This window comes from Idiotropiscis lumnitzeri, chromosome 18 (genome assembly GCF_059441095.1).
Source record: "Idiotropiscis lumnitzeri isolate Australia: NSW breed Sydney's pygmy pipehorse chromosome 18, RoL_Ilum_1.0, whole genome shotgun sequence".
Taxonomy (NCBI): domain Eukaryota; kingdom Metazoa; phylum Chordata; class Actinopteri; order Syngnathiformes; family Syngnathidae; genus Idiotropiscis; species Idiotropiscis lumnitzeri.
The window spans coordinates 4,337,897-4,361,998 of record NC_142408.1 but is presented as its reverse complement, the minus strand read 5'-3'; the positions used below and the strand labels follow the sequence as shown (position 1 = coordinate 4,361,998).

The window sequence follows — 24,102 nt, the reverse complement described above, 5'->3', positions numbered from 1 at the left end:
TGACTTCATGCCGACAACAGCTGCTCTTCTCCATTAGCAGGGGAAGCTCCGAAATTTTTATGGTTGCCTTTTAAGTCTGCAAGCCCATTGATGGCCAAACCACAACGGCAAACTCTAAAAGAGCCGAACGAGCGAGCGGATTAAAATGATTACAATTATTAATACAATTCAGCAAAACCATATTTGATCCCAACAACTGCTAAGGCCTTCTTATTGAAAGGTGAGAAAAGCAAGTCGTGAGGAAAATGATCTCTCTTCACACTGACGTTCAAAAACAACTGAGCAGGATGCAAAATATGTCTGGCCAGTAGTTGGCGATGTCACTTTATAAAAAAAAAGAGCATATATATATATATACAAATTATGAATGTTTTTTGAGGGATCACAATTTTTTTTTCATCTGTTTTATTATTTTATTTATTTTGAAGATATTCTTTTCCTTTTTTTTTTCTCTCCCAGTCTGGCCCCAGTGCAAAACAAACCGACTGCGCAAACACTGACCAGTGAAGCATATTCAAGTGTGCGTCGTTCCTAAAAATAGCCGCCGTGTGTTTGTGTGCATACATGCTGATTTTTACAGTCCGCTCACAAGCTCGTTTCGAGTGCGTCACAAAACGGAGAACCTGCCAAAGCTCACGCGACAGCCGAACGGGCCCCCCGCGCCCCCCCCCCCCCCCCCTTCTCCAAGGCGCTTGGTGCAGATGTTGACATGCCGTTAGGTGTTGCGGAATAGCGTTGCAGATAACAGCTTGAACACATGCATACGCACACCTGGCCTTGAAAGAGTGTAAAACGTGTCGATGTGGACAAATGCTTAGCATTCACGTGTGAAGCGAAACACGTTTTGTCAATTTGGGGGAACTTGACACTGGAAGCAAATATGGTGCAATTATGGGAACGGCAGAGTTTGGCAAATAAGCAAGCACCTGTGACGACAATGCAACAATTTTAACTCACAGAGTCAGCAATTCAATCGCTACAGTACACTGTATGCATGTGGCCGATGGACAAACCACCAAGCACGAATTTCGATACGTCCCCTTTAAGTCTTGGTTGCGGGTAAAACTTTGAGCGAGTGGACTTAAAAATGTGGGGCATAAACTAAGATGGTCAATGAGCTTCGTCTAACAAAACTGGCACAACTAACACTCGACATTCTTCTGTTGTTGCCTGCAACAACAATGCCAAGCACAGAACAATATTTTAGACGGCGTACTATAAATTAGTACAAAAAATAAAACACATAAACACGTATACAATAGATGGAAGAACAGTCTGCTCGGCATTAAAGGTATTTAAAAAACGTGACTCCCGGTAAAGTGCAAAAATATTATTTTGCTTCCATGCTCAGAGATTTTGAAACTTTATAGCGGGCCAATTGCGTAACAGGCACACGGCTCGCAAATCTAAACAAACAAATGAACGCAGTCAGCGTGTTTGGATCATCACAGCGGTCTCGATCAGATCTTCCTGGTGGATCTTGGCAAGAGGTAAGGAAAAGTTCTCTCTCTGTGAGGCCTTTGTACGACTCAAAAAAACACAAACTAAAAGGCATTATGTAAACAAAGAGACACACAAGAGGACTCATCAACCGAAGGGACCGACGTCCGCCTCAAATGTCTTCGGGCTGGAGAGTGCACTCCCGCTGTGTTTGATTGCATAATCACTTTTCATTGTCTTTGCCACAGGAAATGTTTGGGCAAGAATTCTAAATAAAAGGAAAATTAGGAGTAAGATAAAACACTGAGTCCCCACAAGTACGTGAAAACAAACACACACACAGTCAGAGGCAAAACCATGTTTAACTGAGAAGAAACCTGGTGACCAATCGACAGGATACTGACTCATTACATGGTCAAGCCACAGAATGAACGCACGGACAAAAAGTGCATTGTCTGCAAATTTTAGCACAGTATGCGTGTGTGGGGGTGTGCGTGTGTGTGTGTGTGTCTCCTGTTATTCAGGAGATGGCTGCTTCCTGCGTGTCACAGGATGCTAAACACTTGTGCGTCACTTCTCCGACGAGCTCCTCAAACAAGTGATCAAGTTACCTGCTCCAGTCCCGGAACTGACTGCTGCCATCCCATTGATTAATACAGGCCATTTTCAGGACTTACGCTGACCTTATGCGGGAATTTTACCCCAACGCCAGTGGTGCCATGCAGCCATTTAATTTATTCCGCCATCCAAACTACCATCGAATCATTTTCTATCGTGCTTCTTCTCAATAATTCATTCCATTCCAGTTCCGAGCTTTGGCCAAGGTTCTAATCTTCCCTCCTCAGACCCTCCTGTGTGAAGTTTGCATGTCCTGTGGCGGGCGGTCAAGGCCTTCGCCGCTGGCCTAACATAATCAAGAAATCATGACCCTATTCTTCACATTGACGTCAGTTTATATCATAGTGTTGAATTTTTAGGTGAGAGTTTTTATCCAATCAGAATTCAGCTAGCTCGTGTTGCCAGGCAGATTTCAAAATACCAGTTGCACGCACGATTCGTCCGAGGCCTTCAGATACAATCGTGTGGGCGTCTGTTCTGTGTCTCTGCTTTCATCAGACCAAACCTTAGTCAACGATTGCCTGGTGACCTCACCCACAAATCCAACGCAAACTGAGCATGGATGGACTTGCTACAAATAAGAGGCACCCCGAAAGGTACGACATGCTTTGTGGCGTCATCCGTGGCTTAAAAAAAAAAAAAAAAAGGGTCAAGAATGTTGTGAGGATGCGTCGGAACAAACACTCAACACAAACACGGCGCTGGAATCTGGGAAAAGCTAACACTCTTCTGGGAAAAGGAGTCGGGATCAGACGAAAGGTATTACGCGGGGAATGTTGTGAACCGCAAACGGCCCACTAATGCACCTGCTCATGTTAAGGCTGAGCTTCCACTGGATGTAAACAACACGTCGCGGTCACGGAACCGCCGAGTGTTTGGTGTCAGTTTGGAGCTGGAGCTACAACGTTCATAACATGTCTGACGTAATTCAACACTGGTGTGTATTATTACTAATTCACAGCAGAGGCACTGATCATATTATTGATTTTTCATAGGAATTAGGAAACCACTATTTCGAACTGAATTGTTACGTTGCGATCATTTCTGATAGAAATAGTATTTCTTGTGTTGTCTGATTTCACGGCGTATTTATGAGTTTGTTTTTACAATTTTCAATCAATTTCCTGTGTTTGTACAATTTTTTCAAACGATTTTGCATATTTTATGTTTTAAGTCTTGTGTTTGTGTTCATGCAGTTTTATGTGTAGAATTTGCAACTACCGTCAATCTTTGTATTTGCGTGACTTCTGATAAATTCTTGGGTGATACAATTTTTTTGCGAAAACGTTGCAATTTTGGTGTTTGTACCTTTTCGCAACCAAATTTTTGTGTTTGTGCCATACTCGACACATTTTTTTTGTAGGATTTTGAATCAAAGTCTTGCATTCGTATCTTTGGACAAAAATACAAATCTTACGTATTATGATTTTCAACAACTTTTTGCGGTTTACAATTCCCGAACAAATTTTACATTCATGCAAATTCTAATGAATTCATGTGTCATAGCACTTCAAACCTAATAAATATATTTGTCTAATTTGTAAAAAAAAACATTTTTCACCGTACAATATCTGACCAAATTTGCGTGTTTTTTAAATTGAGTCTCGTGTTGGGTATAATTTTGTTATATATGGTGCAACTTTCCTGGGTTGCAAAACCTCTAACTCAGGAGTAGGCAAACTTTTTGAATGGCGGGCCATATAGGTTCTAAAATTTGACAGAGGGGCCGGACCAGGAGCAGATGGATGGAGTGATTTGGTAACCTCACCTCATCGGAGAAAAAAAATACATTTAATGTTAAATGAAAGTGAACAAAAGCATTCCAACAATTAAAAAAAACACAATATTTAGAAAATAAAACATTCATTAAATTTTTTTCAAGTTCGGCGGGCCGGATTAAAGCGTTTAGCGGGCCGCACGTGGCCCCCGGGCCGCAGTTTGGCCACACCTGCTCCAACTGAATCGTCGCGCTTGTAAAAACTGTGAGTTTGACGTCCCCGACGAAGCCTTCTTGAGACGTCAAACGATGATGTACGACATCCGCTCGCCTGTGCCTTTGCGTTGAATTGCTCCCTTGACCCGCGCCGCTTCCTGTGAGGACATCATGCACGCTTCACCTTGAACTTGTACCACCTTGCGAGCGTTACTGATTGTGAGTCAGCATGAAAACAATTCATAAATCCAAGACCATTTCTTTGCTGATTCGAACAGGTTGTGCTGCCGAGAGGGTGACACGGCTGAAAAGCCGCTCAGCGATAGAATTACGATCAGAACCTTCATTGTCATTGCGCAGGGTCCACTTTGACCCAAAGGCAGCGGTGGGTGAGTGTGTGACAAAACATTTCTTGTTCCACTTAAGTCTACCAAACATGACGCCATCACCGCTTGGTTGTCAACGACGCTTCTAAGTGAGCCGCACGAATGCCGAGGCAACCAACACAAACGCACATGACGCAGCCGTGAGCACGAGGCCGTCTGGATCGTCTCCTGCGGAAGGTAAACATCGAGAGAAGCCTTCGTTACAGCAGAGGTTGCGAACGCTTGACTCGGCGAAGGCAATAAGACAATGTCAGAGCGAGTAAGCGCCGATACGTCAAGCTCTGAAGGCTTACGTAAGTTTTAATGGGAGATTTGTTGAACTCAAGTCTGATGCATTGTCGTGAAATGGCGTTTGGAAGGTTTGTGTTTTGTTGTTTAAAAAACAAAAAAAAAACAACAAAAAAAACGGGGTTTCCATTTAAGTCAATAAAATATGTCATTGTTTTGCGTACTTTTTGTTTCCAATTATCTTAAAAAAAGATCATGGACGTATTACAAAAACAGCACTTCTATGTTGAAATTGCTCAGTTTTAGGTGGGCGGGGCATGCTGTCTCATGCAAATGAGCCACTGCAAGAACCTTGAATTGCAAGTGTAAAAAAAAAAAAAAAAAACTTTCATTGTTACCTCCTTCGACCAGTTCCACTCAAAATAAAAAACAAACAAAAAAAACATGATGAATATTATCTGTATCTGTCCAGTTTTAGCTTCGAGTGCCATAAAGTGGATAGGAAGACGTTCCAAAACTCGAGTTGGAGCGCACACTTAAAAATGTTTACTGGGAAAGACAGTTGGTGGTTTAATTTATTGCAAGCTGTGAAGTGAAAGCCCATAAATGGCGACGCTTTGCAATTGAGGATGTTCCAGTTTTTGCCAATAGACTCGACTCGCGGGACACCGTGTTGACTATTCGCAGAGTTTGTTCATGTCCGTAAATATTTACCCGTTCTTATTTAGTGTTTTTTTTTTTTTGTGTTGCCCGACATTGATTTGAACTTTTGTCCTGTGCCGGCCTTCTCAGTAAACTTCATGCGACTCTTGTGATTCAATTGATCAACTGACTGTCCCAGTTTTTTTTTTTATTCCTGTGTAGACCAAACAACATTAACACTCATCATCATCAGCAGATATTTCAACACAGTTTCCATCAACTTGCAATGAAATAATGGTGGAAGTCTATTTTCAGCGACACTCACGTGCAGCGGCGTGACGCACATTAATTCCGAACAACGCGTTTGTCTTCATGAAGCCGAGCTGACGCTTTACCCAAAAAAGGACACTTTAACCGATAAATATGCTCACGCGGCCAAAACCTTAAAGATGGAGAGACGACCACTTTAGCAACGGAGCCATTCGGCGCTGGTGGGCTGATGCCCATGTGAAGATTTGCATAATGCAGCTCACACAATAATGTGTACGTAGTCACCCTCCAATCGATCAAACAGGAAGTATTCCTTCAGTATTTCCATTTGCTTCGTAACCTGAGTCATACCCACGCAGTACGTCAAACAAACGCAACTTACTGTATGCCCACTTTCGTTCCACCCACTTGCGTGGATACTTGAAGGGAGCGGAAGTCGCCCTTAACAACCTCGCCACCAACTAAGTGCGTTTCCAACGCGCATCTGCTAAGACGGATGGTATTTATGTGCTTTTCAAACAAGCGTTTTACAGCCCATAAACAAAATGTTTACAGGTCGTGTTAAGGCATGTCTGTCCTCGAAGGTCCCCAGTGAGAAGGAAAATGAGAATGTGTGTAAATGTAGAGGTGGAATTGCTGGTTTTGTATTTGGGGCTGTTGTGATGGAAATTAAAAGTTGTAATACTGTTGTAAATAACAAGTTGCTCTGATTCCCACTCTGGTGTTCCACAGGGTTCCATTTTGGGACCTTTGCTATTTTCATTGTATTTGCTGCCCTTGGGTTCCATCATAAGAAAGCATGCTATTTGCTTGCACTGATATGTGGATAAGAGTCAGATCTATGTCCCATTAAGCAAAAAGGACGCTTTCTCCTTAAAGGTCAACCCCAAATTTATTTTTACAATAACATGTTCTATGCAGCCCAACTTGTCTAAACATAGTATTCTGATTAGGGTCAAATAGCTTTTAAAGAATCTCAATTAAAATGCAAAATCCACCCGTTGTTTTATCCACTTCAGGGGGCGGCCATTTTGCCACTTGCCGTCACCTGAAAATGACATTACAGTTGATCAGGGCTCTGGTAACGACCTGGCTCAGCTTGCAAACGTCGCATGACCAAACTCAGACAACAGGCACTTTATTTTGGAGCCAGCCAGTGCTCCCTCAAGCGCCTCCAGTTGGTCCAAGATGCTGCTGCTCCCCCGATTTTTATAGTAATTATTAAAATTAAATACCATATTTAAAAAGTATCTCAATGGCATATTATTAATTATGAAATAAGTAATTAATATTACTTTGATTTTAAGATTTTATTTAATTATTATTATCTTGAAATATTACTGTACTTTAATAATTATTAAAATTTGAATTGCCTATTTCTTTAATTCTAATTAATTGAAAAATGATTTTTGTGATTTAATTAAATAAAAAATAAATAATGAACGATCGCTTTAATTGCTATTAATTCAATAATTCCTTTATTATCAGGTTTTTAATTATTACAAAACTATTTTGATGCCTATTTCCATCACAAAAGCAACAACTACCACCACTATGACTACAATATAAAAAAAAAAATTAATATGTCTGTGCTGTGATTGTACATGCATGCAAATATATTCCCTTAAAGTACTGTTGTTGTTGTTCTGGCAAATTGAAAACATCAAGCTACATGCATTACTGCCTGCCAGTTGCCATGCATACGCACAAACACGGTCCACACATATTTACTATCTTCCACATGATTGACTGTATGTGTGCGAGGGTGACAGATGACATTAAATAGTGGAAACACACACTCCTTAAAGGAGCTGTGCCCAATGACGCCAACTGAGGTGGTCGAGTTGGCCTTGACTCGCAGGACCAATCGTCTGAGGCCTTGGGGGAGGTACTGCTGCTTTCTCACAAGCACACTCTCGCATATACAATCTCAATGCCATTTAAGGCTGCCCAATGTGCTGACAGGCCAGCTGCCAGAGCGGCCCGATAAGGAGGAGTTCCCGCTTCAGACTAATCCAAGAGTAATGGAGTGTCCTCCACATAATGAGCTACCTTCTTGTCATATATATAAGCCTTCAAGAGTGACAGGTTTGAACATGGACGTGACACAAAGCAATATAGAGCTCTCAACAACAGCTCATGGGACGTTGTAAAACCCACTAACACGATCAAAACACAAAAAGCACTAAGGTTAACATCTCAAATGTGCTTCTGTCAAAAGAGGATGTGATGCATGCTGCCCTCTGGTGGACATCTTATGATATTGCTCTTGCACTGCAGGATTTGCAGCGGATTCCTGTTCTTATGACGACGACGAATGTGTACGTAAATTGATGCCAAAGTCATAATGAGCGTAAATAATTATATGAAAAACACTTCAGACATTAAATTTCCATACACACTTGATCTAAAATGAACAATTCAAGTATTTTTAAATTTATAAACGACTGTAAAAAAACACAAGAAAATTTGTACATAACTTTTGTCATGCCATCATTTTTTAATTGTAGCGTTAGGATTCTCTGTGATAAAGTGTGAAATAAACAGTGGCATTTTGTATTTCTCAAAATGCACTTGCTCCAGGTGACCACTTGATGTCGCTCTTTTTATAGAATCCAGTGAAGTCAACCGAGCGCAAACTCTGCATCATGTACACCTAACATTGGGAATTTCTTGACATTTACAGTGATGACTAAAAATTGGATATCATCAAGTTGTACTCATTTACCCAATAAAGTGGCAACTGAGCATTAAATATCTATCAGCGTTTCGTGTGCGTGCCCTGGAACATTTGCGTTTACATTTAAGGTTAGATTGAGGTCATGACTATGCGCCTGTGCTTCAGCTGCAACTGGCTCAGGAAGGCATTATGTCAATGACGCATCCCTGCAACTGAAGGAGAGCCACAGTGTGTGTGTGTGTGTGTGTGTGCCTTGTCTCTATTTAAGAGGTAAAACTTAGATTTAAAATTAGGGTGAGTAGACGGTCATGACGGTGCTTTGTGCGTGAGATGTAAACGTCTTTGGAATAGAATACAACTACAGGAAGAAAAGCACGCATGTTTTTGATTAGTCACAGACGGTTGCTATTTATATGTGTGTGCGCACCTTCCATTAAACTCACGACTGCTTGGTGCATCAAATGTCAAGAGCTGAGGCTCATGACCGGGTTTTGTAAATATGCATTCCCACAACTAAATGAAACAAGAATTTATGTGACATTCCTGCGTGCGATTGTGTGAGTGTGTTTGTGTGTGTGTGTGCAGGCATATTGTATTAGATTAGATGTGTGTGTGGCGCTTTAATTAAACTTGAGACTGCGTGGGGTTTGAGATGTGAGGGGCTCACTTTAAAAAAAAAAAAAAAAAAAAAGTTGGGTGAACTCAAGATTTCAAGGCAATATGATAAAATAAAATTTCAAGTTGGGCAATTCAATCTGAGGTGTGCTAAAAAAGTTCCAGGGTTGGAGTCACAAAAGACAAAGGGAGAGGGGAATAATTTAAGACAGCTGAAGTCACAATCATATACTCCAGGGCGATTACATTTAAAGGGACATTTTTTCTTATCGTTTGAGTTTGTAATATGTCTTTCGTGACATAATTTCTGGAACTTTATTGACATGCATCCCCACGTTTACAGGAAAACAAGCATGAGTGTGTGCAGACACGACGCTTGTACAAGCCTAAACGGGGATAGTGCTTACCTTCCTTCCAGAGAAGAGCATGCACAGCTGATGCATGGAGCCTCCATTCTTGGTCAACTCTTTCTTCAGAGTCTTGGGCGAGGGGAGCGTCCAGCCGCCCTTGTGGCGCCCGCCGCCCGTCTCCAAGCAGTTGATGGCATTGTCGGAGGTGAAGCAAGGCGTGCGCGGGTCCTGCAGCAGGCTGCCCTCGCTGTGGGTGCGTCGGCGCAACGAGTTCTGCACGCTGAGGCCGCCGCCGCCGTGCTTCTCGCAGGTGGCGCCCTCCACCATGGAGCGCCGCTTGCTGTCGCTGCGCTGCAGGTAGGCGTCGTCGCTGTCGTCCTCCTCTGAGTCGTCGTCGTCGTCATCGTCTTCCTCCTCCTCCTCTTCCTCGTCGTATTCTTCCTCGTCGGTGTTGGGCAAGGAGAGCGCGTCGGCACTGAAGGAGTGGTCCAGGCGCAGCTCGGGGATGACGAATGAGGACGAGGAGGACGAAGGAGGGGCGTTTGTGTCGGGCGGCTCGTAAGCGTTGTCCTCGTCCGCGTTTGATACCAGCAGGTGGAGGTGAACTTCATCTTCCTGTCGTGCGACTAACTCCTCCAACTCGTCCTTCCTGCTCGCACCCTCTTCTTCCTCATACTCTTCCTCTCTTCTGTGGGCCTCTCTCCAGATCTCCATCTCGTGTCCGTCCATGCTCTTCCAGTCCTCACCCTCTGTGGAAGGTGGAGGCGTGGGAGGCACCCTGTGGCGCTCCTCGGACCCGCCCAGGCTACCGAGGGGCAGGTAGACCTCATTTAGAGGGCTGAGGGGCTCTGAGGGATGGGGGCTGCTCAGGGTCAAGGGTTCGGAGGGGCTGGACGGATACAGGCTGCTTTCCTCCCCCTCAGAAGTGGGGGGGGGCAGGTGGAGGCACACGCCCCCTCGATCTACCCCAACTCCGCCCAGCTCACAGGAGGGCGTGTCCACCTTTGGTTCCAACATCTGCACAGACACACGAGACAAGAGAGATAAGTTTGGCATGAGCAATCACAATTTGCATCCGTTTCCGCAACTTGCGACACATGCACGAACAGAAGTGGGCATTTACACCTGTCGTCACATGTCCATCAGTACCGACAGAAGGTCCGTAAGCCACTCCTTGTTTTCGTTGGCCGACTGACGACTGACGGTCCTAACGGTGGCCATTTGATGAATTTGGATAGCTGTTATGGAAATTTATACTTTAACAAATCTTTTCACGGGCCACATTGAACCCCGTTGCGGGCCTGATCTGGCCCGCGGGCCGTATGTTTGACATCAATGACCTAAAGCATGTGGACCCGTAGTCGTACACAACTACAAAATACGACCAGCGTAAAAGCCATAATGACAATCTAGGTTGCATTTTAAATCACCACATTTTGTATTTTTTGGGGAGGATTCATATCTAATATTCGTGAAAAAAAAAAAAAACGGCAAAATACTCACTGTGTCGCTGAACATCATAAAGTATCTTAAAAGCGGAGTTATCAATAAAAGACAAGCCTCTTGCAAAGTTATGACAATTCATAAATGCTCAAAGTCAGACACCATCCATCTTCTCTCCGTTTGAGTGGCTGGAGCGTCGCCATAAATCAAAACACGGTCAGCCATCCCGGCAACACACAAAAAAAAAAAGCATGATCCATCTTTCCGCCCGTACTCACTGAGCGCACCTTTAACCTCTCCCAGTCCACAGAACCGCCGGCGGTTGCCATCCTTGAGTGGGCCGACAATAGCCCCACAAAGCTTTCCATACGCTTCAAATTCAAACATCATTTGAAGTGATTGGAGAAAGAAAGAATATCAAAAGTGACTCGACAGCACTTTGGCCATTTTTCAGGGCGCAGCTGCAACTCCTACAAAGTCAGCATAACTTTAAAGGCATTTAAAAAAAAAAAAAAAAATGATATGCGGCGTGGGTTGAGAGTCTTAGCTTGCGATCCGAAAATGCAGGAATAAGACTTCTCGGGCTGATTTAAAGGCGGCGTATGATGATGAAAAGTGGACTTTGTAAAGGCTTGCGACCATCCATCAAGCGTGAATTTAATTTAATTTAATTAATTAATTAATTAATTTATTTATTTTTATTTGTCTGGTTTTCAAAATGAGAGAGCGCCTCTGCATTTTTGCCACACTGTTCAACAACAATCGGGCTAATTTACGTTCATATGTGACCACTCACACAGTTTCAATGCACAGGTGTCAAACTTAAGGCCCGGGGGCCAGATCTGGCCCGCAACCTCGATTTACGTGGCCCGCGAAGGGCAAATCGTGTGCGTCGACTTCTTGTCATTTTCTGAACTTTTATCAACTTTGAGATATGACAGATTTCCATTTATTTGTTACCAATCCTCCTCTTTAAAAAAAAAAAAAAAAAATGTTGAACAAACAATTACTTTAACTGGCTTCTGATTTCAAAACTGTCTTTTCATCAATTTGTTGTATGTGATCACGCAAGATGATCATAAACTTAAATGGGTTGACAGTCATAACGGCCGTTATCATGTCAAGGCCAAAAGGTAAGCAGAGCTGCATCGATTTTTTAATTTTTTTATTTTTCTATGGGATCCACAGATTATAAATCAGCTCATAACATAAATTAAATGACGCATGGTTAAAAGCACTCCAATTAAAAAAAAAATTGCACCAATGTGACCTGAGACATAATCTTTCCACAAATATCAGCCCGCGGTGATTACGTACTCAATTACAGATGGGTTGAGGCAACAAAAAGACTGTTGGGTAATTTCAACAATTTTACCTTTATATTACAATTAATGCCAAGTGAAAGTTGTGTGAAAACCAACATTTTTATTACTTTGATGGAGAAAGTTCATGAATGGAGGAAGACAAATAAGTTATGAAGCTTCTCCGCGTAACACAAAATAACACACAACTGGATCATTAATTAATTAATTAATTAATAATGCTTCACACATGTATGTACTGGCTTAATTGCATTTTTATTTCACTTCTTACATAAAATAATAATTTAATTTTTTTTATTATTACTCATTAAACGCAACATTTGCCTTTAAAAAGCCAACCGAGGCGAATGCAGTCCGACAGAAATATGGCTGTGAGCGCCATCGGCGTCCATTAAGATCCACTTGTTATTTACTGGACTCATGAGTGGATGTATGAATTAATAAGTCTTGCGCTGGGTCGAGCAAATCAATTCTGTCTTCTCTGAGCTTGGTGAAGGGGGCTCATTGTGCCGGTTGGGCTGACCCCGGACGCGGCGACGCGGTCACAAGACACTCAGCTCTAATCGCAAAGAAAGATGTCCTCTCATGAGACGGCGCAGGCCGTTTAACGCGGCTCAAATGACTTAACGTCAAGTTAGCGTCTCGGCTACGTTTCAACTTTTTGCGCCCGTATGCAGTGATTAACAACTTGGAGCTGATTACGTTACATTCGAAGTAAGCTTGTGGGGGGGGAAGTATTATGTTTTAAAAAGGCTTGGGTTGATGCCGTAAGCCAGGCGTGGGCAAACTGCGGGTCGGGGGCCACATGCGGCCCGTTAAATGTTTTAATGCGGCCCCGCCGAACTTGAAAAAAAAAAATTATTTTCTAAATACTGAGGTTTTTCAAAAGACATATTTATTGTTGTTATGCTTTTGTTCACTTTCATTTAAAATTAAATGTCAAATGGATGATGTCAAATTTTACAAACCTTTGTGGCCCGTAAAGCAAAAAGTTTGCCCACCCCTGCCGTGGACATTTTATAGACGAGCATTTTCAATGCCACTTTATGGCTTTTGGCTGAGTTCCTTTGGCATGTTTAATCTTTTTATGGTTGCCACCTCAAAAGTTTGCATTATCTCTTTATTTATTACACCGGCCACCCCGTTCTCTTTAATGTTTGCACAGCACTGCGGTCAGGTCAGAATTTGTATTTTTTTTATTTATTTTAAATACAAGCTCATGTAAATCAATTGGATTCAAAGCTACGACCTGCCAGCACAGCGCATAAATAATACAAACACCCGACGGCCACGATCATGCCCTAAAATGTTCACTCATTCGCACGCGGGCGGCCGTGATTTAGCAGGTAGGAAGGAATGCTTGGAGTTGGAAGCCACGTGCTGTCCAAGAGGAAACGCAAAGACTCACGATGTCGAAGTGAAAAAAAAAAACGAAATGAGCCTGAGAGCGTGTCTGCTTGGGAGGTAATGTCGTTTGTTTCAATAATGAAAGCCAAATGATAATTGTATGATTTGTCAACGTGCTTCACAGAAGAGAAGCCGGCTTTTCTCAAGCTTCTTGTTTGGCCAAAAGGTGATCCAGATCTTTCTTGTTCCTCGACTTAAAGACTCCTTGTGAGCACACTTAAAGGCTCCGTAGTGATGTTACAAGTGATGCACGGAGATGCAGATTAACAATGAAGTGCACTCGCAGAAAAGAACAAAAGGTTCATCCCGGGGAATCCGAGCGAGGCAAATGTTACATTTTTTTTTTTGTTGAAACGATGACCACAAAGTATTTTTTTTTTTTTTAGATTTCAAGTACTCGCTTCACCTTTTGTCATGTCCTCACAAAAGAGGCTGTGACTGTTGAAGTTATGGCTGGAGACACAATGGAGCCACCTGTCAGAAATGCTGGACTCACACGAAACACACGGCAAAGTCGAGCTAGTTCTCGTTTTTAAAGAGATATTTCAAATTTGGCAACAGGGGAGCGCGGCATATTTGTGCTTCCTCATTTTGAAATTCACCTTTTTACAGATTTTTTTATTTTTATTTATTTTTATTTTTTTTTAGGCTTAGCTTAGTGCGGTGCTTTTCAATTATTTTCTGTTACGCCCCCCCCCCATCAAAAAGAAAACAATTCACGCCCCCTCCCAACACCACCACCCACTCTCTGCCGCAACTATAAAAAAAATTGCATTTTCGCTGCAAAACAAACCTGCAAAGTTAATACACGCTGCGCACAATGGGCAAGGAGAGCGCCACTGCCACCTACTGGTGTGGAGGTGCAATTACACTTTATTGTAGTACGGCGGGAAAAAAAGCATGTTTCCCCAGATTCACACGCACCCCCCCTTCCCATGTTTGCAATTTTCTATAACGTCGAAAAAAAGCATGCATCAAATGTGTTTTTTTTTTGGGGGGGGGGTGGAAAATATTGCATGTATGATAATTATTGCATTGTATTCTTTAATTCAAGCTATGCTAGCTGTTAGGTTTCACTATGACCAGATGGTAGCGGTGATCAAATTCAGCCTTGGTTAAGTAATCCTCACTTAAGAAGGCACTGAAGGCTAATGCTAATGAAAAATTGCTAATTACGCACACGAGTTGCCAGTGATGAACTGCAAGACAACATCCGCTTGGAGAACCCACAGATGAACGGCCATTCTCGGCAAGGGCATCACGAAAGAGGTCAATGAGATGGTTGTAAAACTTGGTGGGGTTGCGCTTTTATGTTGATGGACTATTAAGAGGATGAAGGTCCTTCCTACAAACTCAAACACTCGGGGGGAATGATCTACTGCCGCGCCTTCGGAAAGCGATCTGGAAACACGGGTCAGGCGGAGTCCATTAGGAAATGACGACGTTCATCACATCGGATGAAGGAGGGCGACTCCTTCGCAGGGCACAATGACACAAAGACACTTACGCACAACTGAGTGTTGGACGACCTAGCTTCTCTTGAAAGGTCCGTCCGGAAAATGGCCTTGCAAGGGTATCTGCAATCAAATTCCCTCCTTCGGCCATTGTGGTTTAAAAAAGTGAAAATATATTTTAGATTTTTGAACGTCGCCAGTAACGACTTTCGGGTGTGTTGATTCATCATAGCGCCGCCCCCTCATGAGTGAGTATCCAATCACAAGACGCGTTCATCACCTCGAACGTAAGGCCAGCGAGAAGGCCTTACTGTCATCAACTCGTGATCTGATTGGCTATCGCAACTGTCTATCAACTGTGAAACACCCAAATTCACACAGTATCTCAAGGCCTCGGAATAAATAGTGCGTGCTTCTGGTATTGTGAACTCTGCCCGGCAACACAAGCGAGCTCAATTCTGATTGGATAAAAACTCTAACCTAAAAATTCAACACTAGGATATAATATGACATCCAAGTGAAGAATATGATTAGGATTTCTTGATTATGTTAGGCCAGCAGAAAAGGTCTTGATGGCCTTGACGGCCCACCACTGGATTCAAGAATAGGCTCGTGTGTAAAGTCTGAAATTTCACAAGACTTCAGCTCAGTGAAACTTACGTTTTCTCTCACAGTTTTTTTTTTTTGGGGGGGGGATTCTGGAGAAAATATATGAATATATTCAGTGGTCCCCCAGACACCAGTTCCACCAAATGACACCAAATCTGACGGGTCCGAGGAATCATGCTCACAATTTAACATTAAGTCGGACGCTTTGGTTTGAATTCCAAAGCTAGTCCTCAGAGTAACACACCCCGAAAAGCGAATCCACCCAAATAAGACACAATTGAAAGTAGTTGGGTGACACCAAATTTCTCCTACGCTGAGAATAGCATCAAAGTTTGAGGACGATTTATGGATATTCTTAACAGATGGTCGGTGCCGCCTTCCGAGAGGATCTTGTCAATATCCAAGCAGTTTTCCTTGTGACTGTCTGAAGGTCAAATACTTGTAGCAAAAATAGAACCGTAGGGGCACACACACACACACACTTGCACACGTGATGTCACACATGTGACCTCTCCTAGTTACCATGACAATGAGAGACCTATCCCAGGGGGAGCAGCTGCGTGCTACTGCGTCTCCTCCAAATGTTACAGCTCCACCTATGAACTCTTGTCATGGCACTTCTTTTCTCCTCAATTCATCGGCAGGCACGTCCAGTGTTGCCTTGAAATTTTTCGCCGCTCGTTTCCGGGTATGGAGCGCCGGCCCTCCTACTTTGGCTTTACTTACAGTCGAACATGAACGCTTTTATGTAGCCGCACGCCAAATCTGTGCAGAGTCTCAATAAATCTGACTCAACTCAATTAGCAAAGCGGTTAGAAATACAGTCCACTGCCAAACACGCGTCCTCCTTCCATTTCCTCTCGGCCATTGCGGTTGCCTTCATGCAGGCATACTCCCTCTCATACTCTCCTTTCCAGCCCCACAAATCCAAACTGGCTTTGCATGACAGCAAGTTGGCTGTCAGGATGTTGAGATTCGATTCGAACAACACAATCTGCATGTCAATTCTTTTGTGATGAGTGGGGGGAAAAAAAGGCGGGGAAAGTCAGAGGTATCATTTTTTTGGGGATATAAGTGACCATGTGCAATGCAAGGTATGAAAGAGAATGTAAAGCCCAGGTAAAATGAATGTACTTTTTTTTACGTCAAAATCCGTCAATGGCAATGAACGACATTCTGATAATTGGAATGGTGCACCTTTGAATGCAATCTCGCACCATTTCTGGTCTAAATAAGACAAGAATAATTGGAATGGACATCTCGTTTGAGGATGAAACGTCGCTATTCGTGAACAATGCAAATCAAGTCATTTAAAACGATTGAGCGCATTTTGTCATCGTATTCGTGCAGCATGTTGTTCTCTAAATACAGCGCTGGGTGTATTGACGTGGATTGTTCAGTGCATGTCAACAACAATCTGCACTCTGGTGATTTGAGAGCCATTACCGCTGTATGTAATAGAGATAAGGCTCTATGGAGGGGCGGTATAGCCGACCCGTATAGCGGTTCCATCTCGGAATGGACTTATTATATGCACAGCGATGCATCGGCCTCTTTTGCCCCTTGATTTTTACGGACGGAAGAGCGATGAGGCAATCACGTCATTTAGCCATCTCGGGCGTCCATTTGGATCGCGGTAAGAGGAGAGGAGATGACAGACAACGGAAGCACGGTGCAAGAGAACAAGTGGTGAACGGGTCGATGGATCAATGAAAACAAGGAGGTGCTACCATTATTGAAGACCGACTTCATGCTTCACGAGAGATGTATTTTATAAATACCGTATTTTGCGGACGATAAGCCGCTACTTTTTTCCTCGATTTTGAGCCATGCGGCTAATACAACGGTGCCGCTTTTCTGTGGATTTTTTTTTCACCACTAGGGGCGCTCTGTAGTTCAGAAAAGACGCTAAATAAATCTAAAATAAATTTTCTCTTGGGTCTGTTCTATTTTAATTAGCAAAGTGGTTGCCGTGTTAAACGGCACTGTTTTAATAATCTATTTATGTACCTTTCGAGTGGTCGTGGGCCATAGATGTTATTGATAGACACTGAAGGTTCACGGTGAGAATGTCATTGACGTAACTTGGCCTTGCGGCGTGACAACAGAACGAGCCTGGAAAAGACCAATTGGGAACGAAAACGTGTGTGTGTGTGTGTGTGTATGCTTTTCAATGAAATAGGCTTTGGACTTCATGGCATTGATTTCCAGTGTGACATCAAATGCAGTTTGGTCTTCTAAGGCCTTTTTGTTCTTGCTTTTCATCATAATGTTGACGGGAGTTTTAATAAAATTGACCATATATGGACGAGTGGACATGCCGCTATCTTAAATGGCTTAAGTGTCATCAAGTACGGATTATACGTGCGTAAAATGGAGGTCATTATTTTTCGGGGTGTGACGCCCACATGTCCGAATTTCAGTCGGAATTTAGTAGAGTTTATTTTTATTTTTTTTTGCAAAGTGCATTCCAGGTTCAAACTCTTCACCTTGTCATTTTTATTGTGCTGACTGATTGTTATCAAAACACTCAACCCAACCGGTTGCTGTCTTTGGCAACAGTGCTTGCTTCAATTTTCTTTTTAAATGTCAGGACGATCTACCCATCTCTTGTTGCTCAGCTAGAAATTTCTAACCAAATAAAATCCAGCATGTCAGCAAGTAGCACTTGCAAGCATTTTGCTTGTGGAAATTGAAAAAAAAAAAAATGCATCAATTGACTTGTGAAGCCTAACAAAAGGCACAAAAATGGCCAGACCAAATTTCCTGAGCGACAAACACCGAGAATCGTCTCGTTCCAAGGTTAGCGCGCAACAAACGGCTCATTTGTTCAAGCGAGCGAGGCAAAACTGATAAATCACGCTGCGTGTGTGCACGTGTGAGTCGGCGTGTGCGTGTGTGTGTGTGCGTGAGTGTGTGTGTGTGTCCTATCGATCAAGGACAAGCGGAAGACGCAAAGGTCTGAAGGGGACGACACATGCGAGATGCAAACATCTCATGTAAAGTTCATCTTTGCACTCCGTCAGCTGTCCATCCGCACGACACACACACACAAAAACAAACAACCCTCTCGCGTATTGGCTGTGCTCCTCAAATAAGAAAATAATCCCCCTAATTCCCCTGGTGACAATACCAGAAAGGCAATTACACCCAAGTGTGCTTCCTCTCCGTCTTCCCACTCTTCTTGGTTTGCTTTCGTCTCTCTCTTTTTTTTTAATGGCTCTCACTTTAACATCTTCACTGTCCCGGGCAGTGCCGTATTTTTGTTATGCTTAAAAAAAAACAAAAAAAACAAAACAACTCTTGTCACAGAAGCTTCCCAATAAGGAATAAATAAACCTTTCTTACTTTTCTCTATCTTCCCTGCACATCTGTCCAGTCATATGAGCAAACCACTCCCAGCCCAGCTGGAGCAAAACAACACTTTTTTTTTTTTTTTTTTTTTTTCATCCTGCTCCGACAAGAAAAAAGTCATTGACTCAAAGAACACCCTTCCTACCTGGCGAGTAGAAGTCGTCGTGAGTTTTGCAGTTCGCTAAAAGGTCATATAAAAAGCGCTCCACGCGTCCCCATTCAAGTGGCCTACTTCCTTTTCCGTCAAAGAGAGTGTCGGAGGAGGCTCGGCTGCAGCTGCGTGCGATTGTGTCTGTGTGGGCTCGGCCGACAAGAGAGACAACATAGAAGAGGAGAGGATGGAGAGAAGAGGATGGAGGGGGGGGGGGGATTAGAGGGAGGGGAGAGCGAGCGCCCGCGAGGCAAAGAAGGTGGACTCCCGAGTCTTGGTAACGAGAAGAGACACTTGAGCAGCGAGAGGAGAATACTTGTATGTTTTTATTTATTTATTTATTTTTTTTTTTATTGGGGGGGGGGGGCAATTTGTTCATATCAGTCCGTCCATTGGCGGTTTCTCTATCAATCATTGCCGTTTTTTCAACTTACATTAACAACATTAGTAATTACCACCATCATTTTTTTTTTCACAAAAAAAAAATGAAAAGAAGCCAAGATCTTACGAGAATAGTTTTGCAAGAATGAACTTGTACGGAAAACAGGGGAATGTAACGAAAATAAAGTTATCGGTTTTTAGCGCAAAACAATTCGAAGAGTCTGAGAGAGTCTGAAAAGAAGAATAAAGTTTTCATTCTTAGTCTGTAAATCAATTTTAACAAGAAAATGTCATAAGCGCAATAAATCTGGACTTAATTTTTCCCAAATAAAATAATAAAAAGTTGGAATATTTGAGATAATATGAAGAACATTGTCATATAAATTCTGAGGGGGGGGGCTAAAAAAATTAAAAAAAAAAACAACTTTTGAAAAGTTACAACAATATGACAAAAAATAATTATATTAATAATGGTAATAGTGGAATATGATTATGACTAAAACCAGTAAGTGGGATGCTGGCTAAATTGGTGTTGTTGCATAACATCTCGCTACAATACAACCGAGTAAGCGCCTCGTTATTCCTCCAGCTGTCTTGTGAGCCACGACGCAAATGTATTGAGCGACTATATATAGACATGTTTGTACTAGATTTGCACTGAGTCATAAGTTGTCGCCATATTCTTGACATGAATGGCCCATTCTGGTCGAGTGTAAACAAAGCGCTCGTGAGTGACATCACGGTGCTTTCAATTGCCGCTCCACGATACTACCAGAACCACCTCAAGTTCCCAACTTAATTGCTTCTGTGAGCTCGTTGAAACGTTCACAAAGCGAGGTAATATTTCCCATTGAAATGAATGGAAATGCAATTAATCCGTTCGAGTCTGCAAAATACTTTTTTTTTTTTTTTTTTTTTTTTACAGGTGTTCACAAAAATCAAAACCTCTTCTAGGCCAACTTATTTTTAAAAACAATATTGAAGAGTCAGGAATGCTTCAATTTTGTCCTTATCAAGAGTCACAACTTATTCACCCAGTAATTAAGGGAAATATTGGAAGAATCCTTTCAACAAATTCCTACAAAGTCAAATGCAACATTCCATTACTCGCATCAAAATTTTGGACCAACAGTGTCCAGCGACGCCGCACTTTTGATTTTTACTCACAATTATTCATCAGCCAAACAACTACAATAACACATTTAGTGCTCTCAATAAATGTGCAATTCAGGAAAAAAAAACAAAAGCAACACAACCCTAGGAGGAACTTCCACTAATGGATCCCCTCTTAAAAATAAATAAATAAAATAAATAAATAAATACATTTTCAGCTTCCATGCACATTATAATCCCATTACATCCCCTGAAAGAACATTCCATTGTTACACCGACACAGGAGGTAAGACATTACCTTAGACACAGGCATCTGGACGCACAGCTGGCACACACACACACACGCGCACACGCACACACACTCTGATGTGCAGCTAATCCAAAGTCCCTGTTGTGTGCTGTCCTTTTTGGATGCGCTTCTGTGCTTCTTGTCTTGTTGGGTCGTCGCCGGCTCAGGCGTGGGGGATCGTCCCAATGTGAGCGCAAGCGATAGTGTGAGAGCGAGACGGTGCGGTAAAGCTCCAGGCAGGCTGGGACGGGGGGGGGGGGGCGATGGTTGGGATGCGTTGGGGGGGGGGCCGTGATTCAGTGAAGGACAGAGCAGAGGAAATGAATAAAAGAAGAACAGACGAGGCGGAGGTGAGCAGGGGATGCTTAAGCGTCTTGTAAACACGACGAGAGTGAAGGTTATTAAAAGATCAAATGCTCAAAAGTAAGAGAGAGAGAGCGCAAAAGCATCCAAGTGTCCTTTCTTCTGTCGCCCTGCCTCCCTCTCCGTCAAGCTATTTTTAGAAGTTACAAATCAAAGCCGTGAATCAAAACCCTCCGAAGAGCAGGATGTTACGTGGGCCCACTAGACGCATGTGTTTAATGTGTGTGTGTGTGTGTGTGTGTGTGTGTGAGGGTGAAGCACGCAAACTCTCCATCAGACCTGATCTAATCGCGTCATATGCTTGTATACGATGGGCTATTTTAAATTTACTCAATCACACAGTGCATGCCTTTGTTCTCCGCCATGTCAGACTGAAAACATCTGATGCCTCAAAAGTCATCATTGACTTAAAAAAAAAAAAAAAAAAGAAAATCGGTCATGATCCGTTTGGTTGATTTCGGTTTGTGACTTTAGTTTCATGTCTTGACTTATTGCTCCTTTGCGTCTCGACTGTCTCGTCACGCTTCTTGCGTCCACCTGTATTCGTTTAACCGAGCCCTCGTGCTGACCAATCAGCTCGCTCCTGCCATTTGTGACTTGTCCAGGTGTTACTTGTTGTCTCGCAATACTTTTTTTGTTTGTTAAAACCACTCCCTCCCCTCCTCCTCAACCTCCACCCTGACATGATCACCTTATTTTGCTTTCTCCAGCACTTTTGCACTATAGTGTTAATTAGTGCCCACCTGTTTTTGATGACGGGGACACAAACAGTGGCAGGATGCTGTCCATCTGCTTGAAAATAAGAGAATAGATCGAATACATCTGCTTTAAAGTCAAACTACTGACAAGGACTTTGTCAACTCTACAAGCATTTTTAAAATGAAGTGTCAAATAAGTGTAATAAGAATAAAATAAAGTAACTGTTATACAAGTGTAATAAATAGTTAACGATAATTAAAATAAAGTAAAAGCAAAAGTGACTCATTTAAACGTTTAAATATCCTGAAAATCTAGTTTTTAATTATAAATAATCTGTACTTTCATCAAATGTAACACAATCAAGCACTGTAAAATAAAATATAATGACTATCGTTCAGGATGCTTGGTAACTTTGGATTCATTATTTTTGTTATCAGTGCCTGAACATCAAAAGGAACAAAAAATAAAAATGGAATTCAGATACGGTATTGCCCTAAAATGTCATTTGAATTCAACAACAGTCAATGAAATCTCGGCACAGTCAAATGACTGCTTGGCTTCGTTTTATTGGTGGAATCCAGTCAGGCGTCGCCAGTGGTTGCGTCGGATTCGTGAAGCAGAGACATGTGACAGCGCCCCAGGCAAGTCTGGCACAAGAAATTAAAAAAGTAGCATTTCTTCTTAAATAAAATAAAAATATGTTGCATAAAACTAGTCTGACAAGTTAAAAAAAAAGTTATTCAAGTGAATGTGATCGAGTAAATGTGATGCGTTACCAGGGTTTTATATTTTGGGATTTTTTTTTGTTAGTTTTAATGAGTTTTTAGAGCAGGTTTGTTAGTTTTTTTATTAGTTTTAGTTTAAATAACTTAAATTTAGTTAACAAAAATACGTTTTTATTTATTTATTTATTTATTCATTTAGTTATTTAATTTTACATGGCATTTAGATAAAAAAAAATATAAATAAAAAAACGACATCTTAGTGCCTAAGGTCTCAATTTGCGATCATCACATGACGTGCTTTTTCCTACATTGCAATACGGCCCACTTCATGTTCTATGGTTACCGTCACATTTTGCATCATCCGTGGTACAATCCTGTCACAGAAATAGCCAAAGAAAAAAAAAAAAAGAAAAAGCTCAAGTCTCGGGAGATTTGCTGAAATCTGGAATGAAATGCTGACCTTCTTATGTAACGTATTTAGATGTAAACGTTAAGTTCCACTGAACTCGCAAATTCAATTATTCCAACTCAACAGCATTCTTTGCGAGGCTTCATGTTCTTTTTCCAGGATGAAGAATGCATGTAATTAAAATTGAATGTGGACGGATCTCGTGCTCGGCGACGCCCTCTCGGGGTCGAGCCCGCGTGGCTCCGGCCCGAACTCACTCGGCTCGGTTACACAACACACTGATGAATAGTTAAAGTCAAGCTAAAATAAAGCTAAACGCCAACCCACCGATGGGAGACCATTAATGTTTAAAGACGGTCGGGGGAATTAATTCACTGCAGGCTTCTGGGTAACATAACATCGTTGTGCTGGGCTTTCCGTGTGTTTGTGTGTGTGCGTGTGTGAGCATATTTAGGAAAAGCTAAACAGGACGAGAGAGTAAGTGGGCCAAATGAGCGGGGAAGAAGATGTCTGAGAAGATACCGTTTGCGCTCCGAGCGGTAGGAGGTGAACGAGAGACAAAACATTGAGCGAGGGAGACATTTTTGTCAATTACCAAAAAGGCTTCCAGCATACGTAACCGTTGGCATGTTCTTGCGAGTGTGTTGTGCAGAGCTGCATCTCGTTTGCAGACCTCGAAAAAAAAAAATCCAGACAGGTTTGTATTCCTGTTTTGTTTTTTATTATTATTGTTGTTTTTTTTTTGGGGGGGGGGGGGGGGGGGGGACCGATACGCCACGTATCGATAAACGGACTAACGATTCGACAAAAAGCAATATGTCACTTTTTTTAAACGATTTTTAACTTCAATACGATTTCGATATTATACTTAGACACTTACATATATATATATATATATATATATATATATATATATATATATATATATATATATATATATATATATATATATATATACATACATATATAAAATGAAAAAAATCAAAATCATTCAAATATATTGTAATGTTTACCATGGGTCAATTATATATATACAATATATAATTTATTGATGACACTAACGAGATGGAACACCTCGTCACTGCATCTTATGCTCTCACTCATGCTCGGAGTTATTATAGTCACAAAGAAATGCGCATTATAGTATTCATATTAAAACATTTTCTTTTTAGGCAGCACCACCTCTTGAGCAGAAAATGTAAATCCAAACCATGAATCCCC

At 42.0% G+C, this 24,102-nt stretch overlaps 1 protein-coding gene across 4 annotated transcripts in view; it reads right to left on the bottom strand.

The window, feature by feature from the left end:
- The window catches only part of rgs3a (regulator of G protein signaling 3a), an 80,484-nt gene that overhangs the window by 14,144 nt on the left and 42,238 nt on the right, over nucleotides 1-24,102 (bottom strand). For all 4 annotated transcript variants that reach the window (XM_088281947.1, XM_088281948.1, XM_088281950.1 and 1 more), the window contains one exon: nucleotides 9,220-10,179. In XM_088281947.1, the coding sequence (XP_088138073.1) occupies nucleotides 9,220-10,179 (960 nt within the window). The remainder of the gene's footprint in view (nucleotides 1-9,219; nucleotides 10,180-24,102) is intronic.